The following is a 27,434-nucleotide window of genomic DNA, read 5'->3' as shown; positions in this document are numbered from 1 at the left end:
AGACTTGGTCTTCTGACTTATTAGACAAGTTGCTGAAGTGCTTTCTTGGCCAGAAATATGTGAGGGAAGCATTTTGTTTATGAATAAATGTTCAAAAGTAGTTACTGTTCAGACCTAGGGAGAAAAGTGGACGGCATCCCTCCCTCCACTGAGGGGAGGGGACACTGAGAATGGGTAGCAGAGGGCTGAGGAGGGTAAGAAGGTGGAGTGGTGGCAGGTGCAAGGTGAGAGGCTGCGTTCTACTTTACATAGTGCAGGGACCGAGCCTGCTTCGAGCAGGACTCTCCACTCATTTCAACTTCCCTGGCACCTCTTCCAGGCTGGTTCTCCATGCCGTCATTTAGCTGCGTCTCTGGGATGTTGCTGTCTTTGTTAAGTCTCGGGGTTTCTATCTTCATGTTTTGCAGTCTGACAAGCTGAGCACTTCTCTGGGAGGAGTCAGCGTGGTCTGTCTCCTGCTGCTTCTCTGGCTGCTTTGATGGTTCTTCCCTTAGAGGCCTTTCTCCGTGTTTTTCTTAACTTTCTCTTTTCTCTGGAAATGTTCCACCTCAACCAATCTGTCTGCTTTTCTGGCTTCATTTGATCTTCCTAGGGGATTATTTTAGAACCTGTGATTCCGCCCCATGCTTCTCTTCAGGCCTCCAGGTCCTCCTGTCAGCTGCCTTGCGTCTTCAGTTCTCTGATGTCTGCATCTACAGAGGGACTTCGGAGCGCCACACTGAAGGCCTGTGCAGTGCCTGTGTCAGGGCAGTTACTTCACTGTGCGCTCTTCTTGCTTCTATACTCCAGAGGAGGAATGCACTCATTGCTTTTTATCTAAGCTTCATTCCTCGGGCATTTTCCTGGCTTTTTGGACTTTACACTTTGACCTTTAGACTGGGGTTGTCCCAATGAGCATCAAGATCTCCCTTTCAATTTTGTCAGAGCCTTGTCTTTGTGAGGTTTTTGTAGCACCTTCCCCAAACCCTAATTACAGGGTAGATTTCCATTTTCCCTTCAGTATTTGCTGTCTAGGAATGCTTTCTCTGTAGGGCCTTTTACAGTGTGAATACATGAGGAAAATTGGGGAGGTACTGAAAGGCTATCAGTTAGGGAAATATAAGTGCGGCTGGTGTTTCTTCAAGTCCAGGGATACCTCAGGACTAGAGGAAGACTTCCAGATCTTGAGGCCTGAGGGAGATGATGTGTCTGCAGTGAACAGAAGGCAGGTAGCCTTGGATGGGTCCGAGAGCAGCAGAGTTGGGCTTACAGGAAGTTCTCAGCCGTAAGCAGAGTTACTCTGCAACGCCCCTGAAAACACAAGCCACGTCGTCTACTGAGACGCCTGGGCGCCTCAGTGATGTCAGTGGGGTAGATGTGGACACCGGTCCCTGAGGGTGCCTCCTCAGTGATGTCAGTGGGGTAGATGTGGACACCGGCCCCTGAGGGTGCCTCCTCAGTGATGTCAGTGGGGTAGATGTGGACACCGGTTCCTGAGGGTGCCTCCTCAGTGATGTCAGTGGGGTAGATGTGGACACCGGCCCCTGAGGGTGCCTCCTCAGTGATGTCAGTGGGGTAAATGTGGACACCGGTCCCTGAGGGTGCCTCCTCAGTGATGTCAGTGGGGTAGATGTGGACACCGGCCCCTGAGGGTGCCTCCTCAGTGATGTCAGTGGGGTAGATGTGGACACCGGTCCCTGAGGGTGCCTCCTCAGTGATGTCAGTGGGGTAAATGTGGACACCGGTCCCTGAGGGTGCCTCCTCAGTGATGTCAGTGGGGTAGATGTGGACACCGGCCCCTGAGGGTGCCTCCTGGAGTTCTGATTTTGACTCTGGATAACACATCCATATTTTAATGCTAGTTCTTTTTTCTGAGAGCATGTTTTCTACACCTGAGGTGGCTAAGTAGACTTGGAGCCCTGTTTTAGGAAGTAAGTCCGGTGAGGGGCGTCTCAGACTGTTCCAGTGCTATCTCATCCATTTTATTTATTTTAAAAATGATCAGTTTTGGTCTTTGAGAGAAGATGTTAGTATGGAGCTCAGATTGGTCTTGAACTCATCATGATCCTTTTTCTTCAGCTTTCTCACTGCTAGGTTTGCAGGCATATGCTGCCATACTCTCCTCTTTGCATTTTAAAATTGGACTTTTTGTTGTTAGTTGTCAGGTTTTTTTTGTATGTTAGTGTAAAAGTCTCTTACCAAATACATGATTTGTAATTTTTTTTTCTGAGACAGGGTTTTTCTGTGTAGCCTTGGCTGTCCTGGAATTTAACTTTGTAGATCAGGCTGGCCTCAACTTCAGAGTTCTGCTTGCCTCTGCCTCTCAAGTGTGCACCACCATCACCACAATTTTGCTAAGTAATTTTTACCAGGCTCTGGGTTCTTCATTTTCTCACATGAAATATTTTCATGAAACATTACCTCTAAAATGATGCAAAATACTGGTGTCCTTAAAAAAAATTCCTTTAGTAAAACACTAGTAGTTTTCGTAACTGTTTCCCTGTGTATCTCCTGTGGCCTTATCTTCTGGGAAAAGCAAGGGAAGAGGATTGTTTGAGGCCAGCCTGGGCTACATAGGAAGGCCCAAGCCTACTGGGAGGAGCTTGGTCTGGAAAGAAATAGGCTGAGATGTTTGTGGTTATCATATAGTAACTAAGATAGTAGACTTAGTTTTGTTATAGCTTAAACATTATTTAAGCATTTCTACTGTATAAATACTTAAAAATAATGTAGATTTTATGGCCTTACAGGAAGGAGGAAAAGTCTAGGGTGGTGTGACAGGACCTCACTCTGTGTGTTTCAGGCTGAATGTGGCCGCCCTCCCTGGGAGCAGGGATCCTAGGGCATGGCCATGTGTCTGTCGCTGGGCCCTCTGTGTCACTGCCTAAGGTTGTGTGGTGTTCCAGTGCTGCTGGACTTGTGTATTGCTCTAAAAGTTAGCCATGCAGAGTAAACATGACTAGTGTTTTCTTCCTGAATATTGACTTCTAACAGCGCGATTCGCCCTATCACTCTGTCCATTTTAGAAAATATTTAAAATATTGAAATTAGTTTATACATTCTTATTTTCATCGGGCCTTATAAAAATGAATGAATGTACTGAATTCTCTCTAAACTTACTTGTTCTCCTGTTATGTGTGTGAATGTTTTGCCGGCGTGCATTAATGTATACCATGTTCATGCCTGTTGGAGCAGAGATTGCAGATGGCTGTGAGCCATCCTGTAGATGCTGGGATGTGAACCTGGTCCTGGCTACAAGCAGCAAGTTCTCTTAACTGCTGATCTGTCTCCATAGCCCCTAGATCATTTACTTTTAAAAGTCAACTAAAAAATTGTCTATATATTCATTCTGGGTTAGGAGTTGTTTAAGCAATTATAAGTTGTTAGCAGAATTTTTAGGCATAATTGATTTGATAAGATGCTTACATATATTTTTCTAATTTAGAAATTATAGCAATCGCTAATTTGAAAAAGGATTGTCATATAATAAAGCCGTAGCCTAATAACAACATAATAATTCCTCTGTTGTTTAGGAGCTAGTAATGCTTCTTTTAGAATATAATGCTGACACTACTGTCGTAAATGGAAGTGGACAGACAGCAAAAGAAGCCACCCATGACAAAGAAATCAGACAAATGCTTGAAGGTAAGCACAGTGCTTTCTTTTATTATTGCTAAGGCCACAGGTGCTTAAACACACTTTTGTGGCACCGATGTGGATGACGGCAAACCCCTCTGTTGCTGATGTCATCACAGAGTCATCGCTTAGGTGTCGTTTTTGTCCCCTCACTCTGCTTGTCACTTGTGGCACAGTAGCAGACAGAAGCAGCATAGGGAAGGGAAGATGTCCTTTGCTCTCAGTGTGAAAGGCTAAAATCCAGTATGACAGGAAGGCATGCAGGTGGCTCCGTGGTGCTGGGAGCATGTGATAGGATTGTTCTTTTACTGTGGAGGCACAGGAAGCAGAGACAGGGCCAGAAGTAGGGCTGGGTTATGAAACTCAAGACCCATTTCACCTATCCATTTGCTTTGCAAGGTCCCACCTCTCAAATGTTCATGGCCCCCAAAACACAGACAGCAGCTGGGTACCAAATGTTCAGATACGAGAGACTGGGGGAACATTTCACATCCAAGCTGTAGCATTTACTTTATGACTATTAAAATCTTCACTTATAAAAGAACATAGCAGGTTAAAAATACATTTTCAGTGCATAACAAAATGAGAAGTAGAAAATTCAGACACAAGGCAGCCTGGCTTAGATAAGCTGCTGCAGTGAGATAATGAGAGACAGGAGAAGGCAGGGACACTGCTGTCCGGACTTGTGCATCAGTATGTCCACACAGCAGATTTCTGTCTTACTTCAGCTTCCACAGGACCCCACTGTGCTGTAATACCAACACTCAGTTCTTGATGGATTGGTTTAATTGCTATAAACACCAGAGATTTAATTGCATTTAAGAAGATGTATGAGCCTTTGATAGTGCAGAGAAAATTCTCCACTACAGTTTAAAACAAAACCACTCCCCTGCTTAGGTAATGGGATTAGCCTTTGAATGGTCCAGGCTTTGCTGTAAGGCTAGACCAGGTAACTTCTACTTTACACATAAGGTCTGAAAATAACAGCTGTGCCTTCACACATATCCTGTTCCTCTTTCTTGCAATTCAGAGAAGGGCAATACAACTTTGTATTTAAGGGTGTTAACTTTGTAACTGTAGTTGTTAGTAATTTTATTCATGTGAAACCCACTGTCTTGCTTGTAACAATTTTCTAATCAATTGAAATCTTCTTGCTTATTCTGTAGTTCTAAAAATAGTGACTGTTAGGTACCTATATTAGAGAATCGTTATCAATACATACTGCACATATTGGTGGGTTTGGAGTGCACTAGTCACATCCAGCTACCTTCTCGCTGATCTTTGGGGTGACATTTTTGTCCCACGTCTATAGATCAGTGCTTTCCCTTGAACTCACAGATTTCACTGAGTAACCAGATCCTCACTTACCTTCTCCCAGGCATTGTAGCAGCATAAGGACTTGTGGCTCATATTGGCTTTGGCCTTTGCTCTTTAACACATTGTGAGGTAACTGTTTCTGATCCTGTCCTGTCATTCTACTTTCTCATGGGAACCCAGGGCTGAGCTTTTCCTGATACACTGAAAGTTGGGTTAGTCTAACAGGTGGACATTTAATAGGGTGATTGCAAAGACATGCTCTAAGGCCCCTCCAAACCCAAGCTGTGAAGGCAAAGGCTTAGAGACTTCACAGGTAATGTCGTTTGTCAGCTCCTGTGCTCCTAGCCTGAGAAATAGAGGATAGAGGCTTAATTGAGTGATTCTGTTCTGATGAGATCACTTTCTCCAGATATAATGCCACTTGTAGACATCATTAAGTCGCCATTTGCTGACTCCAGACGTGCTGGGGACAGTTCACCATGATGGTAGGCAGACCAGAAGCCAGACAACCAGATAGCATGCAGAGACAGGAACTAGAGATATGCATAAGGAATCCACACCTAAGTATCTAAAGTGATGGTGTTTAGAGAGACGGTCTTAGCTAATGGGCTGGGTACAGCAGAGTGTATCTTTGAGCCCTCTGCAGGGTCCAAGGGGCGAGTTGCCTGGAAACATGCAGCGAGTTTCCCATGACAAAGGGTGTTCTGTGTTCTGTCAGGCTCTAGTGAGGACTAGCTCCTCTCTCTCTCTCTCTCTCTCTCTCTCTCTCTCTCTCTCTCTCTCTCTCTCTCTGTGTGTGTCTTTCTGATTCGTAGACTATAGAAAGGTTTAGGAGTAATTACACGAATACTTGTGTGCCTTTTGCCTTTTGCTTAGATTATGCATATAAACATCTTGCCTCTAGTTTATCTTTTAAATATTATTTGATGCTGAGTTGGTTCTGATTGTTGTTGTTGAACCACGAGAAAGACATTTGCATACCGAGTGACATCATTGCCTCTGAACACTTGAGGTGTCTCCACAGTAGCATGTCCCACAGAATCAACTAAGGAAGGCTGTGGGGGCTCAGAGAAACTGAAACGGCAAACATGGGTCCTGTGTGGTTCTGACCTAGGCCTTCTGTTATGGTTGTGTACAACACTGTGGTAGGATCTTGGTGTTCTTGTGGGACTCCTAACAGTGGGAGTAGGGGTGTCTTTGACTCTTTTGGCTTTGCTTGGGACCCTTCCCATCATACTGGGTTGCTCTGTGCAGCCTTCACATGAGGATTTGTGCATAGTCTTCTTGTACCACCATGGTGTTGTTCCTCCTCCTCTTCCTCCTCTTCCTCCTCTTCCTCCTCTTCCTCCTCTTCCTCCTCCTCTTCCTCCTCTTCCTCCTCTTCCTCCTCCTCTTCCTCCTCCTTCTCCTCCTCCTCCTCCTCCTCCAGTGGAGAATTGGATCTCCGGGAGAAGGAGGTGGGAGAGGGACCAGGAGGAATTGGAGGGAAGGGAAACTACATTCAGGATGTACTGTGTGAAGTAATAACAATAATAAACAAATGGGTGTTTTCTTATAGAATCACAATGAAACCCCACACTCTCTGTGGGTTTTTGCTTTCAGAATCTTAAAATCCTAGAACTGTGAACTCTAAAATACAAGGATATCCAAATGCCTTTTACGAGTGGAGTTTACAGGTTGCCTACCATATACCTTTAAAGTGTACAGAAATTATTTTATTATGAGCTATTTATATAGGTCCATTTTCAGACATACAATTTTTTAAAAAAATTTTCCTCCCATTCTGGAAGCTGCCTTTTTCCTTAAAAAGTTCAGTTTGGGGGCTGGGGATTTAGCTCAGTGGTGGAGCGCTTACCTAGGAAGCGCAAGGCCCTGGGTTCGGTCCCCAGCTCAAAAAAAAAAAAAAAAAAGTTCAGTTTGATTGGACATGTCGTTGTTTGATTGATGAGTACCCATTGCTCTGCTTCCCACCCTCCTTTGTTCTTCTGTTTTTGCTATTCCTAGTCTGATGTCACAGAGATATTCCGTCTTAAGAGTCTTGGCTCTTATAAGCCTGCTCGCCACTTTGAGTTGAAGTTGCATTGCTCTGAGGGGTCCTTCCCTGTAAGAACCAGTTGTCCCAGTACTTTTGTGTAGAATCTTCCTCTGTCCTCAGTGGACGGCACTGATAGCCCCGTGGGAAGATCAGTCTATCGTCTCTACAGCGTGCATGGTACCCGCGCAGTGTGATGCTGTGTAAGCAGACGTGTCGTACTCCGGAAGCACTAGCCAGGACGGGGCTCAGGACGGGGCTCAGGACGGGGCTCAGGACGGGGCTCAGGACGGGGCTCAGGACGGGGCTCAGGACGGGGCTCAGGACGGGGCTCAGGACGGGGCTCAGGACGGGGCTCAGGACAGGCTCTTCGTATTCTGTTTCATTTAAACCTGAGATAGGACCCATGAGCGCCAAAGGCTGACTCTGTGATAATCAACATCAGAAAATACGGCCTAATAGACAGATTGAGGGGCTGCAGAGACGTCTCAGCAGCCAAGGGCACTGCTGTTCTTACAGAAGACCCAAGTCTATCCCAGCACCCACACGGTATAGGCGTGTGTGTGTGTGTGTGTGTGTGTGTGTGTGTGTGTGTGTGTGTACATATTGCAGGTAAAACACTCATGCATGAATAATAAAGTACACACTGAACATCCCCAACTGGAATCGACGTGGCTCCACATTCCAAAGCTTCTGAACGCCACGATGCCTAAAAAGTGAAGGGCCTTTGAGTATTTCTAATTTTGGATTAGGAAGACTTTACTGGTAAAGTTTGCAAATATTCCAAAATCTAGAAAACAAAACAAACACACAAAAATCTCTGAAATTTTAAACCCCAAAAGTTTACAATTTTTTTTAAAACTCAAAACACTTTATTTAAATTCAGGAATTTTAGATAAGGATCACTCAGCCTTTTGTAATATATTGTACATTTCATATACATATTTTATCAGCTGTCCACGTGACATCTCCCAATCTAGATCTAATGCATAATTTCACATTGTGCTTGTCGTCTCTCCCAGTCGCTGTTGTTTGAGACGCCATGCCAGCTCTGCTTTATGTAATGCCTGTACTGAAGAGGAGTAGCTATGACTAAGGAAGGGAATGCGGCCTCAAGTTTGCAGCCTGCTTGGTCTTTCTTTATAGTGAGTTCCAGGCCTGCAGAGCACCACAGTGAGACTTGTACCTCAGCAACCGTGTGTGTATGAGGAGGGGTTGTTGGAAAGACAGGTGTGCCCTTCAGTTGAATGCTCTCCAGTGTGCATTTTTGGTCCATGTGATTACATATAGGACATGTAATGGGTGGAGCACTAAGTCGGGGAGCTCGTCTCTTGGGTTACTGCATGGTATCAGAAAACACATGAGTAATTTGAGCTCTTATGGACACAGTGGACACAGACTAACCTGGACATCAAAAGTTCATAATTCTTTATGCTAAACCTTTTTTTAAAAATATTTATTTATTTTTTTATATGTGAGATTGCTGCCACTTTCTTGAGAAGCAGCAGAAGAGGGCATCAGATCTCATTACAGATGGTTGTGAGCCACCATGTGGATGCTGAGAATTGAACTCAGGACCTCTGGAAGAGCAGTCAGTACTCTTAACCACTGAGCCACCTCTCCAGTCCCTATGCTAAGTCTTATAATGAATAAATTGAATAAATTCCTAGTGTCTTTAAATCGAACTCCCAAATCTAACAGTATTTGAGTTTCGGTTCAAACATTTGTCTTTTTCTACACTGTGATCAACTTATTCTTTGTGTTTTTTTAAAAGTATTTACTTTTATTTATGAGTCCGTGTGTGTGTGTGTGTGTGTGTGTGTGTGTGTGTGTGTGTGTGTGTGTGCATAATGTGTTTCATGTGTGTATGGTGGGTACCTATAGAAGCAGAAGAGTGTCAGATGGCCTGGAGCTGGAGTTAATAGGTGGCTGTGCTGTGCACCGTGAGTGCCGGGAGCTCAGTTCAGGTCCTCTGATGTCTTTGTAATGAATTTTCCAGGCTCTCACAGCTGGCTGTAGAGCAGCCTCAACCTGTGGGTTGCACCTCCCCAGCCCACCCCAGTGGTCATAAATCATATCCTGCATTTCAGATATTTACATTAAGATTCATAACAGTAGCAAATGACAGCTATGAAGTAGCAATGGAATAATTTTATGGTTGGGGGCCACACAACTGTATTAAAGGGTCACAACATTAGGAAGGTTGAGAGCCACTGCCATAGATTAAGATGTATTTTTTCCTCTTGCAGCTGTGGAAAGGACTCAACAAAGAAAGCTTGAAGAATTGCTTCTAGGAGCAGCTAGAGAAGGAAGAACAGCTGAAGTGTCAGCTCTGGTAACAAGAAGCATTATTTCTTTCTACGTTAGGAGGGTTTTCCTTGTAAATGTTCGTAATTTGGTGTCTGTGGGAGAGAACCTCTTACTGTCACCCTAGAAGAAGTGTGACTATACCCGTGCACACGAGCGCCTGGCAGCTCAGTGTGGGAATGATTTAGGTTTGTTTATGTGCTGATGATTGAGAATCCAGGTTCTCATAGGAATTAGTTAAGGTAGAGAAAATTAATTTTTTTTCAAATTAAGCCCATTTAAAATAAAAAAAAGATGACAGAATCCAGGCAAGGAGGAAGTTTTCCCCATTCTGATAAACAATAAATTCTGAGAGAATATTGTCCTTCTGATGTACCAAGATGAGGCAGTGTTTGCATCAAAGACTTAGGGCAAGCAAGCAGGCTGGCAGCTTTGCCTACTTCTCCGTTCTTTCCATTTCCTGCACGGCCTCGTTAAATAGGAAACTAAATTTGTTCTGAATTCAAGACCGAGGCATTGCCATTTGCTTTAAAGTTATTTTAGCTCACTTGAAAGCATTTCTTTGGTTTCTAAGTATAGTACCTGCAACATTTACATTTTTTTGAGATGGAGACGGTATAGAGATTGCTAAAGCAGTAAGGAGGGAAGGACACATTCAGCAGAGCCTTGACATTTATGCTTCTAGCATCTCGGGTTTAGCTCTTCTCGGGACTGTTGGCTGGTGTTGGTTGGTTGGTGACAGTTTTGCTGTCACGAGTGTGAAATGCAAGACTGTGGGGATGAGCAGGTCAGTGACCTCTTACTGTGAGGCGTTGGTGGGCGGCACAGCTGCTGTGTTTGGTGCCAGGACACAGACCTCAGATCTCATACCTGCCGAGGACAAGCATGGGTCGACTGCAGAGTCCACCATAGGTGCAGGGTCTGCGAACCTGCCATTTCTGCATACTGTGAGGGGAAGCCTGTCCTTGGTGTATAATCACATTGCCTTCCTGTGTTAGCTCAGCAGGCCCAATCCTCCTGATGTGAACTGCTCAGATCAGTTAGGAAATACTCCCTTGCACTGTGCAGCCTACCGGGCCCACAAGCAGTGTGTCTTAAAGCTTCTGAGAAGTGGAGCTGACCCCAGCCTGAAGAACAAGAACGGTGAGCATGCGATGAGAGTCATCCTTGGGCGTTTGACTCCAAAAAATGAGATCAGCATTGCGCAAATTATTTTGTTTGGTATCCAGTCTTTGTTAAGTTGGGTGGTCTCCTGTTTACATAAGGACATTCACAAAAGTAAAAGAATGACACTTGCTTCTCTTTTAAGACTTAACTAGTAACTCACCCCATACTCCAAATGATACCAGTGTTGAGAGAGAGTGTTGTGATGGTTTCCTACCGTCAAGGAAAGATGGCTGTAATCGGTTGTTGTTGTTCGTAGCAGTTATATGCTCTGAGGTTGCCATCAGTACAGAATTAGAGCTTGCTGAAGCACTGTTATAGGAGAACCCAGGACTAGATTATCAGGACCCTCTTGTCATGGCCTTTTCATCAGTGGTCAGTGTACAGCCTTGCTTTATGAGTGCTACTGTTTAAGGTTACCTTCTGTGATATGTGGTGCTGATCCATTAATGTAGGTCATGGTAGTGGGGCCTTAGTCTAAGTGCAGCATCTTTAACTTAGGGTTTCTCTCTAAGGCTCATCATAAGCCTGCCTTAAGAACACTGGCCGGCATTTCAGCATGGTTCTTTGGGGCCACTTTATATGAGAAAGTCAAAAGCAAACCACACTGAGACGTGACCCTAAGTACACTGTAATAGGGACACTTGGCCATCGCCCAGACAACAGGAGAAAGCCAACTTTTAGCTTGTAGAGCAATCTGGGGAAGTTAGCGTTGGGTGACCCAAAGGTTTTACTGCTTTGGACATATCTATGAGTATCCAAAAAATTGTCTCATAGTTGACTTTGTCGTTAGACATCCTTTTTTAGCAGTAGGCAGCAGATTTGCTGTGTACTGAAGCGTTCTTAAGGATGATCTAAAAAACTGCTAACCTTTAGAATGCTTTATATGCGTTTGTGCTTCTCTTCTGGGCATCTAGTTGCTGCCCGGAATACTGCCGTGCATGCATAACTGCACATGACATTGAAGGTGTTAGACTCCTAGAAACAGTACTGACGGGATTAAATGGAAATTTCCTTCTGTGCAAATTAATTTGAAGAGAGGTGGTATTATTGTCCATTAAGGGGCAAAGATGTTTCATGCATTTTCAAATACCCCATTATTCCAGTCATTTTATTTTGTTTTGTTTTGATAACACACACACACACACACACACACACACACACACACACACACACACACACATATTTTTCTTTTGAAATTGCTGGTTACAAGTTCGTGTAGGTAGGAAGCCTGCTCATTTACTTCTGAATGTGATTTATTGAGCTCTTCCTGAGTGCCTGCCCTGCAGACATTGAGTCCAGAGATGCGGCTGAGATTTCATCCAGTTGGCAGCAGCCTCAGAACTTATTTTTGACATATTTTGAATTTTATGACAGAAATCCTACTACCATTTTCCCTCTGCTGGAAGGATAGTTTCTCAATCCCTGCAGATCCATGGGGATAACGAATTGGCAGAGTGTTGTCTTTCTAGGTGCTGTGTGGAAAGACTGAACTGATGGCTGAGTTCTCAGTGAACATTTTAAAAGGGTTTTTCTCCTCACTCAAGAAGCAGATATCAGCAGTTCCTGCTTCCCACGTCAGCAGTTCTGTTACTCTGCCTCAGAACGAGTCAAACTCATGGTCTTTTCTCTACATTAAAAACTGTGGCCTTTCCATTCCACAGAGCATACCATTCCCTTGATAAGTATTTCATTATATTAATACAAGATTAAGATTCCATAAACAACTGTGTCATAGGTGTGTAATTCTGAGTATATTAAGGACGACTTAATTATCCCCTTCAAATTATAACTGTATGGTGTGTGGTTTAAATTAGAATTATATGGCATATGAGTTTCTATGTTGGTAGAGCTGATAAAAACCTGAAGCACTATAATAGGATCAGTTAGTTAGATTGTAATTTCTCAAAGTTTAAACTTAAACACTTCCACAGAATTTGAACACCAGTCAAATCATATTGCTTCTTGTCTTGAGACCTTCCAGAGGCTTTCCATCGGGTCACTTGCGGTTGCTCACAGACATCTGGCTCTGTGTGCACTGCCTCCAGGGCTCTCGCCCTGTCTCATTTCTCTCTTGGGGCCTTTGCATTAGCTGTTCCCTGAGTCCTCACAAGATCCTGTCCAGTAACCATCCCCTCCCCAGCGAGGTCACCTAGCACCAGTCTCTGACTTTCTACCTGAAGTGGTAGCTATTGTCTATTAAATATGTCATTAATTATGTTAGCATACCATGGTTTATTACCTGTTATATCTTTTTTAGTGTGAATTTGTTACTGTGTCCTGTGTTGTTCATTATAAATCGCCGGTGCTTTATAATAGTGATCGGCACATAACAGACTGCGTGAGAAGAAATAGAAATAAATGTGACTAATACATACCAGGGTTTTGGTTTTTTTTAAAGAATTGAGCAATCATACTGGAGAGATGGCTCAGCTGTTAAGAGGACTGGCTGCTCCTTCAGGGGTCTTGAGTTCAATTCCCAGCAACCACATGGGATGGTAACTCACAACCATCTGTAATGGGATTCGATGTCTCTTCTGGTGTCTGAAGACAGCTACACTGTACTCACATACATAAAATAAATATATTCTAAAAAAAAAAAGAATCAAATAGTTAACAAGTCAGTGTAAGGCTTAAAGAACTTGACTATGAGATAAGACATCTGTATTGTTTTAAACTGGTGAGCTTGTGGTAATTTGTTCCACCAGTCATTCATGGTTTAACGGTCTGTCTGGTCACGTGACCTGGACAGAGTGTTCTGAGACAATCAGGTTTTCTGACTGACTGGCTTCCCCAAAAGGAGGCCTTCAGGAACCAAGAGGGCATGGTTGGGGATTTAGCTCAGCGGTAGAGCGCTTGCCTAGCAGGCGCAAGGCCCTGGGTTCGATCCCCAGCCCCAAGAGAGAAATGAGACAGGGTGAGAGGGCAACTTCTGGCAGGTGATTTTGTTTTTATTTTCTGCTGGTGGGGAGGAGTTTTGTTGTAGTAAATTTTGCTGTGTGGTTGACATAGTGACATTTTTCCTTGTACTTTTACACAGATCAGAAACCTCTTGACCTTGCCCATGGCACTGAAATGAAACATATCCTTGTTGGTAATAAGGTGTGTATTGATGGACTAAACCTTACAGTTCTGAGTTTCTAAGGTCTGTGTTGACAGATTGAACTGCTAGATTTCTAATTTCCTAAAGCAGTAAGTCTTTTGAAAAGAATTGAATGAGTGCTTCAGCTCTGTGGATGCGTCTTTAATGAAATGTGTTTCCAGCAGGTTGTCCACAAAGCCCTGAAACGCTTTGAAGGCCCTCTCTGGAAGGTAGGAGGCTGGAAGGGATTCTTAATGCTTTGTTTCTGGTCTTTGTTTTTCTTTTCCCATTTTTTTCAGACTTATAGAATGTCCCTGACTGACCATGATTTACGAGTTTTTCCCTTTTTAGTGCCATATAAAGGTGTGTACTTGGGCACCTGTACTCTAATTTGGAATTTTTATCTTTTCTTGCCTTATGCTACTGGGCAGTGCTGGTGAGCTGCAGTTCCCAGTCAGCCCTGTGGCCATGAGGGCAGCAACCAAGACTGCACGGCTCCGGGCTGCTATCATGCACTGCATAATGTTTTTCGTGTTTTAGCCTTCCTTTCCCCCCCACCCCCACCAGTGTACATTGCAGGCATGTGCAGGCTCAGAAAACTCTCTTCCACCAAGCTAGACCCGAAGCCTAGCTTGTGTTTGTGGACCTTAGTGTTGCTCTGAAAGCCCATCCACGTATGTTCTTGGGACACTACAGTTTATTATGGAGCATGCTTCCTTATGAGATGGTTTTTTTCAGTTGTAGCTCAGGTAAATGCGAGTGTTGTGAGCTAAGCTATGATGCTGCATACCTTAAGTACTAAATGCTTGCTCGGCTCATTTTTCTGAGTGGCTCTGAGACTTGAATGCAAGGCCTCTGTGTGCTAGGTTTCATGTCTACCACACAGCTGCATTCTCAGCCCTTAGATGAATATTTTTAGTTATAATATTTTCAAGTCATGAGGACCTTATTGGGCTCTCACAGGCTGACATCTCTATAGATAATTGACATCTCGTGTGTTTCAAAGGCCTCTGTGTTGTATCAATCACTTCATTTAAGCTGATTATACTTTAAGGTGTGCAAATTTAACAGAGAGGGGCAGAGGAAAGTTTTTTCTCATTAAGTCATAATCGCAGTATCGTTTTGTTATAAACATCACGTTATTGAAGGCTCCGTGGAACGTTACTTCCTGAATTGTCCTAGGAAGGATGTTCACTGCTGTAAACGTTTCTGTGTGCTTTAGAATTTTTTAGTCATTTTCTAGAATAAATCATGGTAGTACTTACTACAATTTGCATCCATTAGTAGTCCCTGTATGAACTTTTTGTATGTATGTTATAGAAGTGAATTTAAGTTAACTCTCTTTAGACATTCAATCAAGCTTTGAGGCAGTTGTGTTTAAAGCCAAGAACTGCTGTTTTCTGTAGACAACCCTGCAGAGAGCTGTAGAGCTGTAAACTATGACCTTACCAGTGTGGATTTGTGCTTTGTGTTCCGACACCCTGTAGAGAGGGCTATGTTGCATTTAATATCTGAGCTCAAATTTATTACGGCTTATTGTTCAGTCCTCCTGTCTAGGTAGAAGTCTCAAATATGTCTATTTAAACTTAACTACTTTTCCTTAGTTATATATTTAAATCCAGACACATCAGCATAGAATTTTTTTTTTTTTTCATTTTCCTTTAGAGTTCAAGATTTTTTGGCTGGAAGTTATTCTGGGTAGTGTTAGAACACGGCGTCCTTTCCTGGTACAGGAAGCAGTGAGTATCACCCAAGCCTTACTAAGTTTTAGAATAACATTTAAAATAGTAGAGTCTTCATTTAGGTCTTTTTCTTTGCCTTGATTTAATTTTTGTTTTGAAGGCCTGATGCAGTCCATAATTCTTACCGCCAAGGATGCAAACACCTGACTCAAGCGGTGTGCACGGTAAGGAGATGTGTGTTAGTGAAGATTGCGAAGCCCGTGCTGCAGTGGGTGGGTTGTCCTAACCGTTGCAGACTCTGGAGGCTCCATGGGAAACGGGGTTTTCATCTGTGAGAGCAACTAAGTTAAAGATTCTGTTTGTGCATGTGCAGGCCTGCACGCCACACACAGAGCCAACTTGTTTCTTTCCACTTGTGTTTGGAACATCGAGCTAAAACAATCTAGACAGCTGTCACCACTGGAGGTACACTAGTGTCTTTTCCATGGGTAAACCTGGAAGCTTCTGTGGGAGTACAATACAACTTAAAGCGTTTGTGACAGTCAGTCCCAGCTGCTTCATTTTACCCTCTAGGAGGCTGAGATGTCCCTGTTTACTGCCTGGGCTAACGTGGAGCCCAGGCGGTCTAGGAGGCTGATGTCCTGTTTACTGCCTGGGCTAACGTGGAGCCCAGGCGGTCTAGGAGGCTGATGTCCTGTTTACTGCCTGGGCTAACGTGGAGCCCAGGCGGTCTAGGAGGCTGAGATGTCCCGTTTACTGCCGTTTACTGCCTGGGCTAACATGGAGCCCAGGCAGTCTAAGTGCAGTAGGGTTGTCTGTACTGTAGCAGCCCATCTGCCCTCAGGTGCGCGTGTCTTGCTCTCCACCTCAGTGTGCTCTGCACAGCCGTACTCCCCTGTGAGAGGTTCAGGCTGAGTAAACTGCCCGTCAGCTCAGAACACACTGCGACCCAGGTGGGCCATTCCTCTTGCCCTCACTGGACACGAAAGACTGAGGCTCTGCCATGCTCACCCTGCCCTTCCTGTCTGCTGCCTGTGCTGCCCTCCTCCCGCCCTTGGTTCTGCTCTACACTATGGCTCTGACTCTATCGCAATCTTTTTATTAGTTTACTTTGTATAAAGTAAACTTGTTAGTTTCTCCCACTTCCTTTTTTTTTTTTTCTTTTTTTTGGTTCTTTTTTTCGGAGCTGGGGACCAAACCCAGGGCCTTGCGCTTCCTAGGTAAGCGCTCTACCACTGAGCTAAATCCCCAGCCCCTCCCACTTCATTTTTAAAACTTTAGCTTCTGTGGAGTTGATTAGGTCCTGCTGTGGTATGCCTCTGCGTGTTTTATAATTTGTAATTTCTTAGGCAGTGGTCTGCTTACAGCTTTATCTATGAGTTGTATCAGCACAACATAAGGAGACCCATTGAATAGCCACATGAATCAAGCCATGTTCAATTTCTTCTTCATAGAGTAGACACCTAGATTGACTGAGGTTTTTATTTATATGAGTACACTATTGCTGTCTTCATACACACCAGAAGAGGGCACTGGATCCCATTACAGATGGTTGTAAGCCACCATGTGGTTGCTGGGAATTGAACTCAGGTCCTCTGGAAGAGCAATCAACACTCTTAACCACTGAGCCATCTCTCCAGCCCCCTGATTAAGATTTTTTAATATAGATATTCCTATCCTTAACCTTTAAAAAATTACAATAAAATATTTATAGAACTTAACAGTAACTATTTTACACAGGATGGTTCAGTGATATTAAGTACACTTAATTATTGTGCTGGTTGAATAGCATGCAGTCCCAGAAGTCTTTTCATCTCCCGATGGGTAGGTACTCTGTTGGATTCACCCCCTCACCCTCAGCATCTGCCATCCAGCCACTTTCTGTCTTGCTGAAGTTGACCGCTCCAGGTTCCATACATAGGTGGAGTCATGCTTGTCTTTTCGACTTAGTACAATGCCCTCCAGATTCATCTGGGTCTTAGCATGCTACCACATTTCCTTTTTTGGGGTCCTATGCCTTTGTATACCCACGCCACGCCACGTTTTCTTTATTCATCCTTACTCGGCTGTCAGTGGACTTTATAGTTCTTCAGAGTTACTGACTGCTGTGCACTGTATCTGCCCGTGTGATGAGCATGTGTAGAAAGTACTTTGCGGATATATGCCTAAAAACAGGTCTGCTGGCGTATACTGTGGTTCCAGTTTTAGGGTCTGGAGGGTTCTCCGCTCACCGACGCTGCCTCTTGTTCTTTGTGTTGTGGTCATCTTCGGGTGTGGTCCTCAGCACAGTTGGGATCTGCCTTGCCCTGTCTTAGTGAGGTGTGGTCTTTTTAGGTGCAGTTGGTGAAGGAACGTCTACTAAGCCCTTTTCCCTGTCCTTCAGGTCAGTGGATGGTTTTTGTTGTAAGTGTTCTTCCTGTACTCTGGGTATTTGCACACACAATGGTTTGATGGTTTTTCCACTCTGAATGCCCTCTTCATCTGGATGACAGTGCTCTCTGACGTACCAAGGGCTTAGATTTTGATCCAGTGTAATCTTCCTGGTTACCTTGGTCACTCCTGCAATGGTGCCTTGTCTAGGACAGCACTTCAGGTACACTGTCAGTTTCTCTCCCTTTCATGAATGTCATAGATCGTGTTTTAACATTTTGAGTTGGAATATTTAGAGTTAACTTTTGTACGTGGTGTAAGGTACAGACTCAGCCTCATTCTTCTGCAGTGGATACCCAGCTGTACTCACACCGAGCTTTGGAGTTTGTCCCCTTGTCCATGACTAAGTGGTCTTGGCGTACTCTGCTGAAATCACTTGACCGTTTACGAGGCCTTGGTTCTTTCATTGACTCGTGCACCTGCTGGCATCACACAGTTTTCTTCACTGTGGCTTTGCAGAGTGTTTTAAACTGAAGAAGTTTGCTCATTGCTTACAAGATTGTCCTGGCTATGTGAACTGTCGAACGTCCATGCTGACTTTATAGTGGGACACAGCTCATGTATTTGTGTATGGTGTTATTTGGTTTGTTTTCATCGTACAATGGTTTCTGATTCTTTTTCCTCCTCCCCCACCTCCTCCTCTTCTCCCCTCCTCCTCCTTCTGTTCCTCCTCCTTTTCCTCCTCCATCTCTTCCTCTTCTTCCTCGTCCTTCCTCTCTCCCCGCCTCACCCTTCTTCTCTCATATCCTATGCACCGTGTGCCCTTTTTTGGGCTTTTACAATCCTCTTTACTCTTCTACAGGGTTTCCTGAACTTTGATGATGGTGGTTTGGGATTGACAGTGGTGGTGACAACACAGATGTTCTCTTTATGGCTAAACATTAGACTGCCATGTACCCTCATTACTTTGACCATTTTTGCCCTCAGCAAAGAGGAAACGTCTTTTCTTCCAGAGATGGTAACAACAGTAATCTGTGAATAAACACAGTTGTTTAGGAAGTAATTGGATGGGCACATCGTCTTCACTTAGCAAAATGACAGCAATATCTTCCCTATGAGGGAATACCTTGCCTATGAAATTCCCAGACATTATATTTTTACTGTGTTCACAGTGCCAGATGAGAATTCCCTCCTGTGGGTCAGGGTTAAGATCTAGTCAGAGGGTAGTTGTTATCCTTGTAATAGGCTTTCGACTACTGTGCCTTTGAGAGCACCTTGTCTGACCTGTCAGTGGTACTGCATTGGGTCTTCAAGGGTAAGGGCAGCTTGCTGATTCTTCCCCAACAGCCTCATAGCACCTTTCAGCAGGAGCGCTGCCCATAAGGGCGAATGCTTTATGCAGCTTAGGCTGGTCTTGAAATCACTGTGTAGGGGAGGGAAGGCGACCTTGAGTTCTCTATGTTCCAAGTGCTACTATTGCAGGCATATACCACCATGTGTGGCATTAAAAAAAGCCCAAACTTTAGTTGCTTGGATTTAATTTGTTTTCTCACAGTTTGATGGCATTTTGTTTGGGTACTAGGATTGGACCTGGACCTTGTGCATACTGTCATAGTTTCTTAAGATTAAAACTTAAAATAGGGGGATCATTCTTCTTTACCAGCAGATCCTTCAAACCATATTTTACTATTGGTAGCTGGGTTTTGTTTTACCCCACTAGCTTTGGTAGGTTTTAGTTCATTATCATTTAAACTATTTTCTAATTTCTGTTATGATTTCTTCCTAGAGCCAGTTAATAATTCTAAAAATTAGAAGTATGATGTTTAACCCCCAAATAATTGGGCTTTTTTGGTTATCTTGCTCTGGATTAATAATTCTATTTTGGTTTAGAACACACACTGTATGATTTCTGTTCTGTCAGACTTACTGAGGCTTATTCAATAACTGTATTTATATAATGTAATAATAGTGTATTTGTACTTGATGCTGGGAAGGTAAATGGCTTAGCAGCTAAGAGTGTTTGTTGCTTTTGTAGAGAAATGTTGGTTTATTTCCTAGCACCCATGTAGTGGCCCACACTTTGTATCTTTATTACCAGGGAATCTGACACCCTCTTCTGACCTCTGCAGACACCATACACAAATGTGGTGCATATATATGCACACATGCAAGAAATTTATACAAGTAAATAAATAAAATAAAGAGCATTTTGTTATTGTTCAGTGATATGTCTTATAAGTTGAGTCATGATGGTTTGTTTGCGCATCTTTTCTCTAGTTTATTGTTAATTATTATTAATTGATAAATATTAAGATCTTTACCTGTGCATGTAAAGTTCTATATCTGTGGCTGTTATTGATGGCATACATGTTGATGATGTTTTCCTAATTGACATTTTGTTAAAATTGATTTCTGTCTGATGTTCATATGACCAGCCTGGCCCTTTGACTACCTATCATTTACTTTGAACCTACCTGTATCTTTCTTCTGTCTCTTGTAGGTGGTATATATTTTAGTTTCTATTTCCATTCTGACAGTCATTGACGTTAATGAATCATTTTAAATGTGATTTTGCTCACTTGCTTCCTCACATTGGGTCACTCACAGTTACAGCCTGGAGAGTGGGTTCTGTTACTGGTCTTGCTCTGGAACATGTCTTGAGCAGCCTCTGGTCTCACTGCAGGTTGGCCCTGTTGGGGTGAGTTGTTTGAAGCTGTGATGTGCAGTTCCTAGATGAGAGTGATGAGATAGACGGGCATCCCCGGATTGTCTCTGGGGAGGCCGTCCTGCTCTCTTGAGTGTCTGGCTGTCCAGCTTTGCCTCAGTCATTCTCAGAGACACAGCCGCCGGCCCACCTGAGCGACTTCACAGCTTCTGACCCCGCTCCTCTGAGAGCCCTCACCCCTTGTAGGTTGAAGCTTGTTGTCAGTTCAGTTCCTTCTGTGGTGGGTTTTGTTTTGGGTGGGACAGTGGAGGGTTGGCAACCTTGTTTCATTGTTGTTTTCTCCCAGCATTCCTGTAGTAGGCCTTGGAACAGAAGTCCAACCTCTGTGCTTTTAAATCCCCTCCATTTCTAATTTTTATTGAAAAATAATTATTTCTAATTCTTTTCACCTCCTCTACCACCTCATCTTCAACCTTATCTACCAATTAGCCATTTATACTCAGTTAAAACATTGTCTACATTTGGCGCAGAAGAAATGTTTGAGAATGGTATGAAGGAATTGGAGCTTTGATATGTCAAGGATTTTATAGCCCGAGTACATCCTAACTTATATGTAATTGATGGTGAGTCTAAGGCCACACACGCAGTGAAGCCTGAGAGTTTTCTGGAGTGAGCAAGTGGGGTTGGTGGCTAAGCTGCCGCGGTGGCCCCAGTCTCCTGAGGATTCTCTCCTCATGTTTATCAGCTTTTGGGATTGCTCCACTAAATGTTCTTACATTGTGCTAAAATGCTACATTTGTGAGGGGTAATTTCAAGAGACATTGTTTCCACTGAGTAGATGATTTCTTTGTATGCAGGTGAAACCTACAGATGGCTGCCTCTTCTCTGTCCGATGCTTTGATGACACCGTTCATGGCTTTCGGGTTCCTAAGAACAGCCTACAGCAATCGAGAGAGGTAATCTATGCATTGGCTCATATAGCTTTCCCAGAACTTAAGAATGTATGCTCAGTATTAACATCTAAGATCTTATCTTGGTCATACTGATTAACATTTATTTATTTGTTGGGAATGTAAGCCAGTAAGATGGCCCAGGGCATAAAGACGCTGGCTATCAAACTTGATGTAAGGTTCATATCCATGATCTCTGTGCTGTGGCACACTTATTCATAGAGATAAATACATAAATAGAACTTAGAACTTTTGAAGTAAGTAAGATGCATGTGTGTGTATGTGTAGGTGTGTGTGTATGCGCGTGTGTGTGTATGTGCGTGTGTGTATGCGCGTGTGTGTGTGTATGTGCGTGTGTGTGTGTATGCGCGTGTGTGTGTATGTGCGTGTGTGTGTATGCGCGCGTGTGTGTATGTGCGTGTCTGTGTGTATGCGCGCGCGTGTGTGTGTATGTGCGTGTGTGTGTATGTGCGTGTGTGTGTGCGTGTGTGTGTATGTGCGCGTGTGTGTGTGTATGTGCGTGTGTCTGTGTGTATGCGCGCGCGCGTGTGTGTGTGTATGTGCGTGTGTGTGAGTGTATGTACATGCGTATGTGTGAGTATGACTCTGTGTGTGGAGGTCACAGGACAACTCTTGGGTGTCCATCTTTCCTTTCACCTTAGTATATTTTAGATACCAACCCTCTATCAGATGGATAATTGGGAGGTTTTTTTTTTTTTTTTCCTATTTTGTAGGTTTCTTGGCCCAAATGATGGGGTCCCTTGCCATTAGAAGGCCCCACGTGTGGATTGTTGTTCTTAGTGCCTGTTCTGTTGGTGTCCTGTTCAGAAGCTCCTTTCCTTTCCAGTGACTTCAGGCTGCTCCTCACTTTCTATTCAGGATGCCTGTCCTCGTCCCTGACCCACTTTGAGTTACCAGAGTGCTAAATATGGTCTGTTTTCATGCAGCCATCCTGGTTGAACAGCACCACTGTTAACAATGCTGTCCTGTCTTCCGTGTATGTTTTTGGCTTCTTTGTGAAAACTCAGGTTCACATAGGTGTGTGGACTTGTGAATGGGTCTTTGATTCAGTTCCATTGCTCAGTGGCTGTTTTTATGGAAACATCCTGCTGTTTGCTCTGTAGAGTACAACTTGGAATCCGAGACAGTGCTACCTCTGGCAGTTTTGAATTATTCACTGTCGTTTTAGCTATCCCGTTTCTTCTGTGTGTCTGTGTTTCCAGATGAAGACGAGAAATATTTTCCAACTTCCACAAAGAACCGTATTGGAATTCTGTTGAATCTTCAGGATAGCCATTCTCTTAACTTGAATCCTACTGTGCCACGAGCATGGGGGATCTTTCTGTATTCCGGTGTCTTTGAATATTTTTCTTCAGTTTCTTTTTCTTTTCTTTTTTTTTTTACACAAGTCTTTCACTTGCTTGGTTAGTCTACCACAAGCTTTTTTTTTTAATTTAATTTTTGAGGCTATTGAGAAAGGTACTGTTTCCCTGATTTTTTTCTCAGTCTGTCATTTGTTTATAGGAAGGCTATTAATTTTTATGTGCTAATTTTATACCCATATATTTTGCTGTGTATCAACGATAGACATTTCTTGATGGAGTTTTAGGGTCTTTCATGTATAAAACTATATCATCTGCAGGTAAAGCTATACTTTGGCTTCTTCCTTTCCAATTTGTAGCCTCCAGATCTCCTTCCAAGACTTCAAGTTCTATATTGAATATTTATGGAGAGAATGAACATTTTTTCCTTCTTCCTGGTTTTAGTGGAACTGCTTAGAATTCCTCTTTGTTTAGGTTGATGTTGGCTGTAGGCTCGCTGTAAGCCACCTTTATTATGTTGAGGCACTCTCATGAATTCCCTAATCTCTCCAGAACTTTTATCATGAGAGAACGTTGGATTTTGTCAAAGGCCATTTCCGTCTCTGAGGTCTTCAGTTTGTTTATGTGGCAGATTACATTTATTGATGTAACTGTGTCAAATCATCTCCGCATCTCTAGGATGACACTAACCTGACCGTGGTGCACAATCTTTCTGATGTGTTCTTGTATTCTGTTTGTAAGTATCTTGTTGCGTTCTTTTGCATGTATTCGTAAAGAAAATTAGTTTGTAATTTTCTTTCTTAATGGGTTTTTGTGTGGTTTTGATATCATGGTAGTAGTGACCTTGCAAAATGAATTTGGAAATGTCTCTTAAGTTTCTAGTTAGTGGAATAGTTTGAGGAATATTGACATTAATTCTTCAAAGCTCTGGTATAATTCTAGTGCTGAATTCATCTTAACTTGCTCTATTCTTTAATTGGTTGGGAGACTTTTAATAAATTCTTTTTGGTATGGGTTATTGATCTGTTTAAATTGTATATTTCATCCTGTTTTAACTTTAGTATGTTGTATATATCAAGAAATTTATCCATTTCTTTTAGATTTTCTGGTTTGTTGGAGTACAGATTTTAATTCTAATTTATTTTTTTTTATTGAAAACATTTTCTCCATACAATATATTCCGATTTTAGTTTCCTCTCCCCCAGTTCCTCCCTGATCCTTCCAAACTCCCCACAAACCGAAATCCATACCCTTTCTATTATTAGAATACAAATAGGCATCTAAAGTAATAATAAAATAAAACAAATAAATTGGAATAGGATGAAATAAGTAAACTACCAGGAGAAAAAGCCAAAGAAAAAGCATGCGAAACTCAGCTGCAGAGAAAGAAACTCTGATGCAGAAAAGAAACGGGTGCAGACGGACCAAACCTGTGTTCAGTGCCAATGTCCCCTGCCACCGCTGCCACCGCCATGTCCAAAAGAAAGGCTGAAGGGGACGCTAAAGAGACAAAGCCAGGGTGAAGGACGAGCCACAGAGATCTGTAAGGTTCACTGCTAAACCTGCTCCTCCAAAGCCAGAGCCTAGGTCTAAAAAGACCCTGCAGAGAAGGGAGAGAAGGGAGATAAGGGAAGAAGGGGAAGGCGGATGCTGGCAAGGATGCGAGCCATCCTGCAGAGAATGGAGACTCCACACAGACCAGGCACTGGGAGCTGAAGGTGCTAGAGAAGCCAAGTGACATGTGTGCATTTTTGATAACTGTGTACTTCTGGTGACTGTACAGTTGGAAATACTATTTTTTATCAAGTTTTATAAAAATGTAGAATTTTGTTTTACTTTTTTAAAAAAACTATTGTTAGCACACAGAACACTTGATTGTTGGGGAGGAAGGATCATGTGTCACTAACAAAATATCACCCAAGCTGGATTGAGGACAGAAAACCTCTTTCCTTGATAATTTTGAAAGGCTCCTATTGGCTTCTAGGAGAGACATCCTGGTCTTGCATAGGTGGCCACCAAGGCACAAAGTGTCTTGTGGTCTGGGAAAACTCAATTCATTTTTATATCCTCTTTCCCCTGTACCATCAACATAGACGTAATTCCCTTAAAGTCAGAGACCTGTTGGAACCTGACCCCCAAAATTGGTTTTCTAGTCTATTGGGCAATGTGGACTTTGCAGTGACTTCCTCGCGTGTTCTCAGAAGAGCGCTGGTTTTTTATAAAAGATTGTGGTTCTTCAGACTGATGATTCTGCCACGTTCAGTTCCTGACAGCCAGGGTCGGCGTGTGGAAAGTCATTGAACAACACCCTTAATGTGAAGTGTCAGTCCTCACTCTGAGCTACTTCCCCTTTTCAAAGACTTGAATGAAGACTTCATTGGGTTTTATGGTGGCTTTCTGATTTGGGTAGTTTATACAGGAAGGGAATTTGGAAGTTCTTGTATATTGTTGACTGTCTGCCCATGTCCTGCCTGAAATACTATGATTGTTTATGAAAAAAATCTTTAATAAAGCTGGTTACAGTTAAACTTGGAAAAAACAACGAAACATGCAGAGGAAGAAACTCAGATGCAGAGAAAGTAACGGATGCACATGAATCCTGTAAAAGTGCAGCATTGGAAACTCTAATATGTATTTAAAGGACTTGGGAAGGAAGGGAGGAAGGGAGGGAAGGGGGAGGGAGGGAGGGAGGGAGGGAGGGAGGAAGGAAAGAAGCTAAACAATGGATATAATGCTCAGACAAACGTGAGACAAGGCCCCTCCAAAGGTGCCACTGAGTTCATTTGGTGGTGGCCGTGTACTGCTGGGCATGAGGTCTGTCCCTAAGGTGGTTTGTATTCTCAGTAAGACTCCATTGGAGAAACTCATCTTTGTGAGTAGTTATCAATTAGAGATGGCTTCTGGGTTAGGGGTGGGGACTTGTGTCTACTTCCTGTCTCAGCTCTGGGACCCTTTCGGTTTAGATGATCAAGGGCTGTGTGTGCTGATACAGACTCTGGGTTCATATGTGTGTTGGTGCTGCTGTGTTTAGAAGGCCTTTCTCCTTGGTGCCCTCTGTCCCCTCAGACTCTGGGTTCATATGTGTGCTGGTGCTGCTGTGTCTAGAAGGCCTTTCTCCCTGGTGTCCTCCATCCCTCTGGCTCTTACAATCTTCTGCCTCCTCTTTCATAGGTTCCCTGCGCTCTGAGGGGAAGGATTTGATGGCGACGTCCCGTCCCGTTGAGGACTGGGTTTTCCAAATTCTCTCACTCTCTGCCCTTTGTTCTGTTGTGGGTCTGCCTTTCTTCCCACTCCCTGCAATTACTGATTCATTAGTACTTGATGACTTCATTCCGACTTTTCACATATGTGTGTATTTTAGGAATTCTCTACTGCATCAGGTTTTCATACAGCTCGTCAAATGACCCTTAGTTCCAGCTATTCCTTCCTGTATTCCTCCCTACCCTCCTCATCTGATCTCTTCTACCCCCCCCCACCATCCATTGGCTATCTATTTCTTAGTATTTCACAGGATTGTAAAAATAACCACATGCAATTTTGTGAGAAAACAAGGAAGTATTTTTAGTCCATTTTCTCAAACGAATTTTCTTTTTAAAACTTGTAAAAGTGAAACCATCAGGCAGTTGGCTTTCTTAAAATAATCTGATTATTGTGTATATTATTTTTATTTTAGATTCATAATATTGTGTCCAAACCCACTGCTGTGAATTAAATTATTCAACAGTGTTGGAAACGAGTCCTTTTTCAGTGAAAAAATTATTCATTGCTTAATTTCTAGAATATATTTAAGCATTAATGAATACATATATGTATAGATGATGTTCTAAGAGCACTAGGATTAACTTGCTATGCAGGCAGATCACAGGCAAGAAACAGTCCTAATGTCATTGTGAGTGTGTTTTTGCCATAGTTATTTCTTCTATGTAAATGTTATGCTTCATATATTACTACTGTTTTTTGGAGTAAAAATGTTATGTAATTCTTGGGTTGTTTCAGAAGTGGCTGGAAGCAATTGAAGAACATTCCGCATACAGCACTCACTACTGCTCCCAGGATCAGGTGACTGATGATGAAGAGGAAGATGTAGCTTCCGCCATGGACCTGAAGGAGTCCTTAGCGGTAAGCAGACCCCATCCAACTGCCGTAGCTAGCTTACCCGTGCCTTTTATTAGGAGGCTAGGTTTTGAAATTAGGACTTCTGACAATAGAGGTAATAGGGCTCTTTGTCCAGTAGCATTCTGCTGATGTACCTCTGCTTTGACAGCACTATAAAATGTTTTGGTGAGAATGCTGTGATGTTCTTTGTGGTGGTTTGAATATGCTTGGCCCAGGGAGTGGCACTCTTGGGAGATGTGGCCTTGTTGGAGGAAGTGGAGGAAGTGTGTCACTGTAAGGGTGGGCTTGGAGATCCTCCTCCTAGCTGCCTGGAGACAGTGTGCTCTTGGGTTCCCCTGGACGAAGATGTAGAACTCTCAGCTCTGCCTGCACCAGGCCTGCCGAGAAACTGCCATCCTTCCATCTTGACAATGGGCTGAGCCTCTGAACCTGTAAGCCAGCCCCAATTAAATGCTGTCCTTGGTCATTGTGTCTGTTCACAGCAGTAAAACCCTAACTAAGACAGAAGTTGGTACCAGGGACTGTGGTATTGCTGTGATAGACCTGACCATGCTTTTTGTTTGAAGAAATTTGGGTTTTGGGACTTTGGAAAGCAGTGCAAACTTTAAGTGGTGTTTAATAGGACATCCTAGTAGGGATATGGAAGACATTGTTGCTGAGAGTGATTTCAACTGTGCAGGCCTGGCCCAAGAGGTTTTATAGAAGAGAAAAATTCCAGTATATGGTGTAGAGACAGTTTTTGTGGTATTTTGGTAAAGAATGTGCCTGCTTTTTGCACTTGCCTGAAGAGTGCCTGAGCTAAGGTAAAGAGA

General features: G+C 43.2%; 1 protein-coding gene and 1 pseudogene across 20 annotated transcripts in view; both read left to right on the top strand.

Annotated features, from left to right (window-relative positions):
- The window catches only part of Osbpl1a (oxysterol binding protein-like 1A), a 205,195-nt gene that overhangs the window by 40,293 nt on the left and 137,468 nt on the right, over positions 1-27,434 (top strand). For 8 of the 20 annotated variants that reach the window (XM_087592207.1, XM_087592217.1, XM_087592226.1 and 5 more), the window contains 9 exon segments: positions 3,513-3,624; positions 9,214-9,299; positions 10,270-10,414; positions 13,476-13,537; positions 13,703-13,747; positions 15,183-15,256; positions 15,360-15,423; positions 21,092-21,190; positions 26,503-26,625. In XM_087592207.1, the coding sequence (XP_087448333.1) occupies positions 3,513-3,624; positions 9,214-9,299; positions 10,270-10,414; positions 13,476-13,537; positions 13,703-13,747; positions 15,183-15,256; positions 15,360-15,423; positions 21,092-21,190; positions 26,503-26,625 (810 nt within the window). 20 annotated transcript variants of the gene reach the window in all.
- On the top strand, positions 23,899-24,329 carry LOC147999657 (non-histone chromosomal protein HMG-17 pseudogene; annotated as a pseudogene).

Source organism: Rattus norvegicus, chromosome 18, assembly GCF_021556685.1.
Source record: "Rattus norvegicus strain SHRSP/BbbUtx chromosome 18, alternate assembly SHRSP_T2T, whole genome shotgun sequence".
Taxonomy (NCBI): domain Eukaryota; kingdom Metazoa; phylum Chordata; class Mammalia; order Rodentia; family Muridae; genus Rattus; species Rattus norvegicus.
Note: the sequence above shows the minus strand (reverse complement) of the source record. Positions and strands in the feature narration are given on the sequence as shown.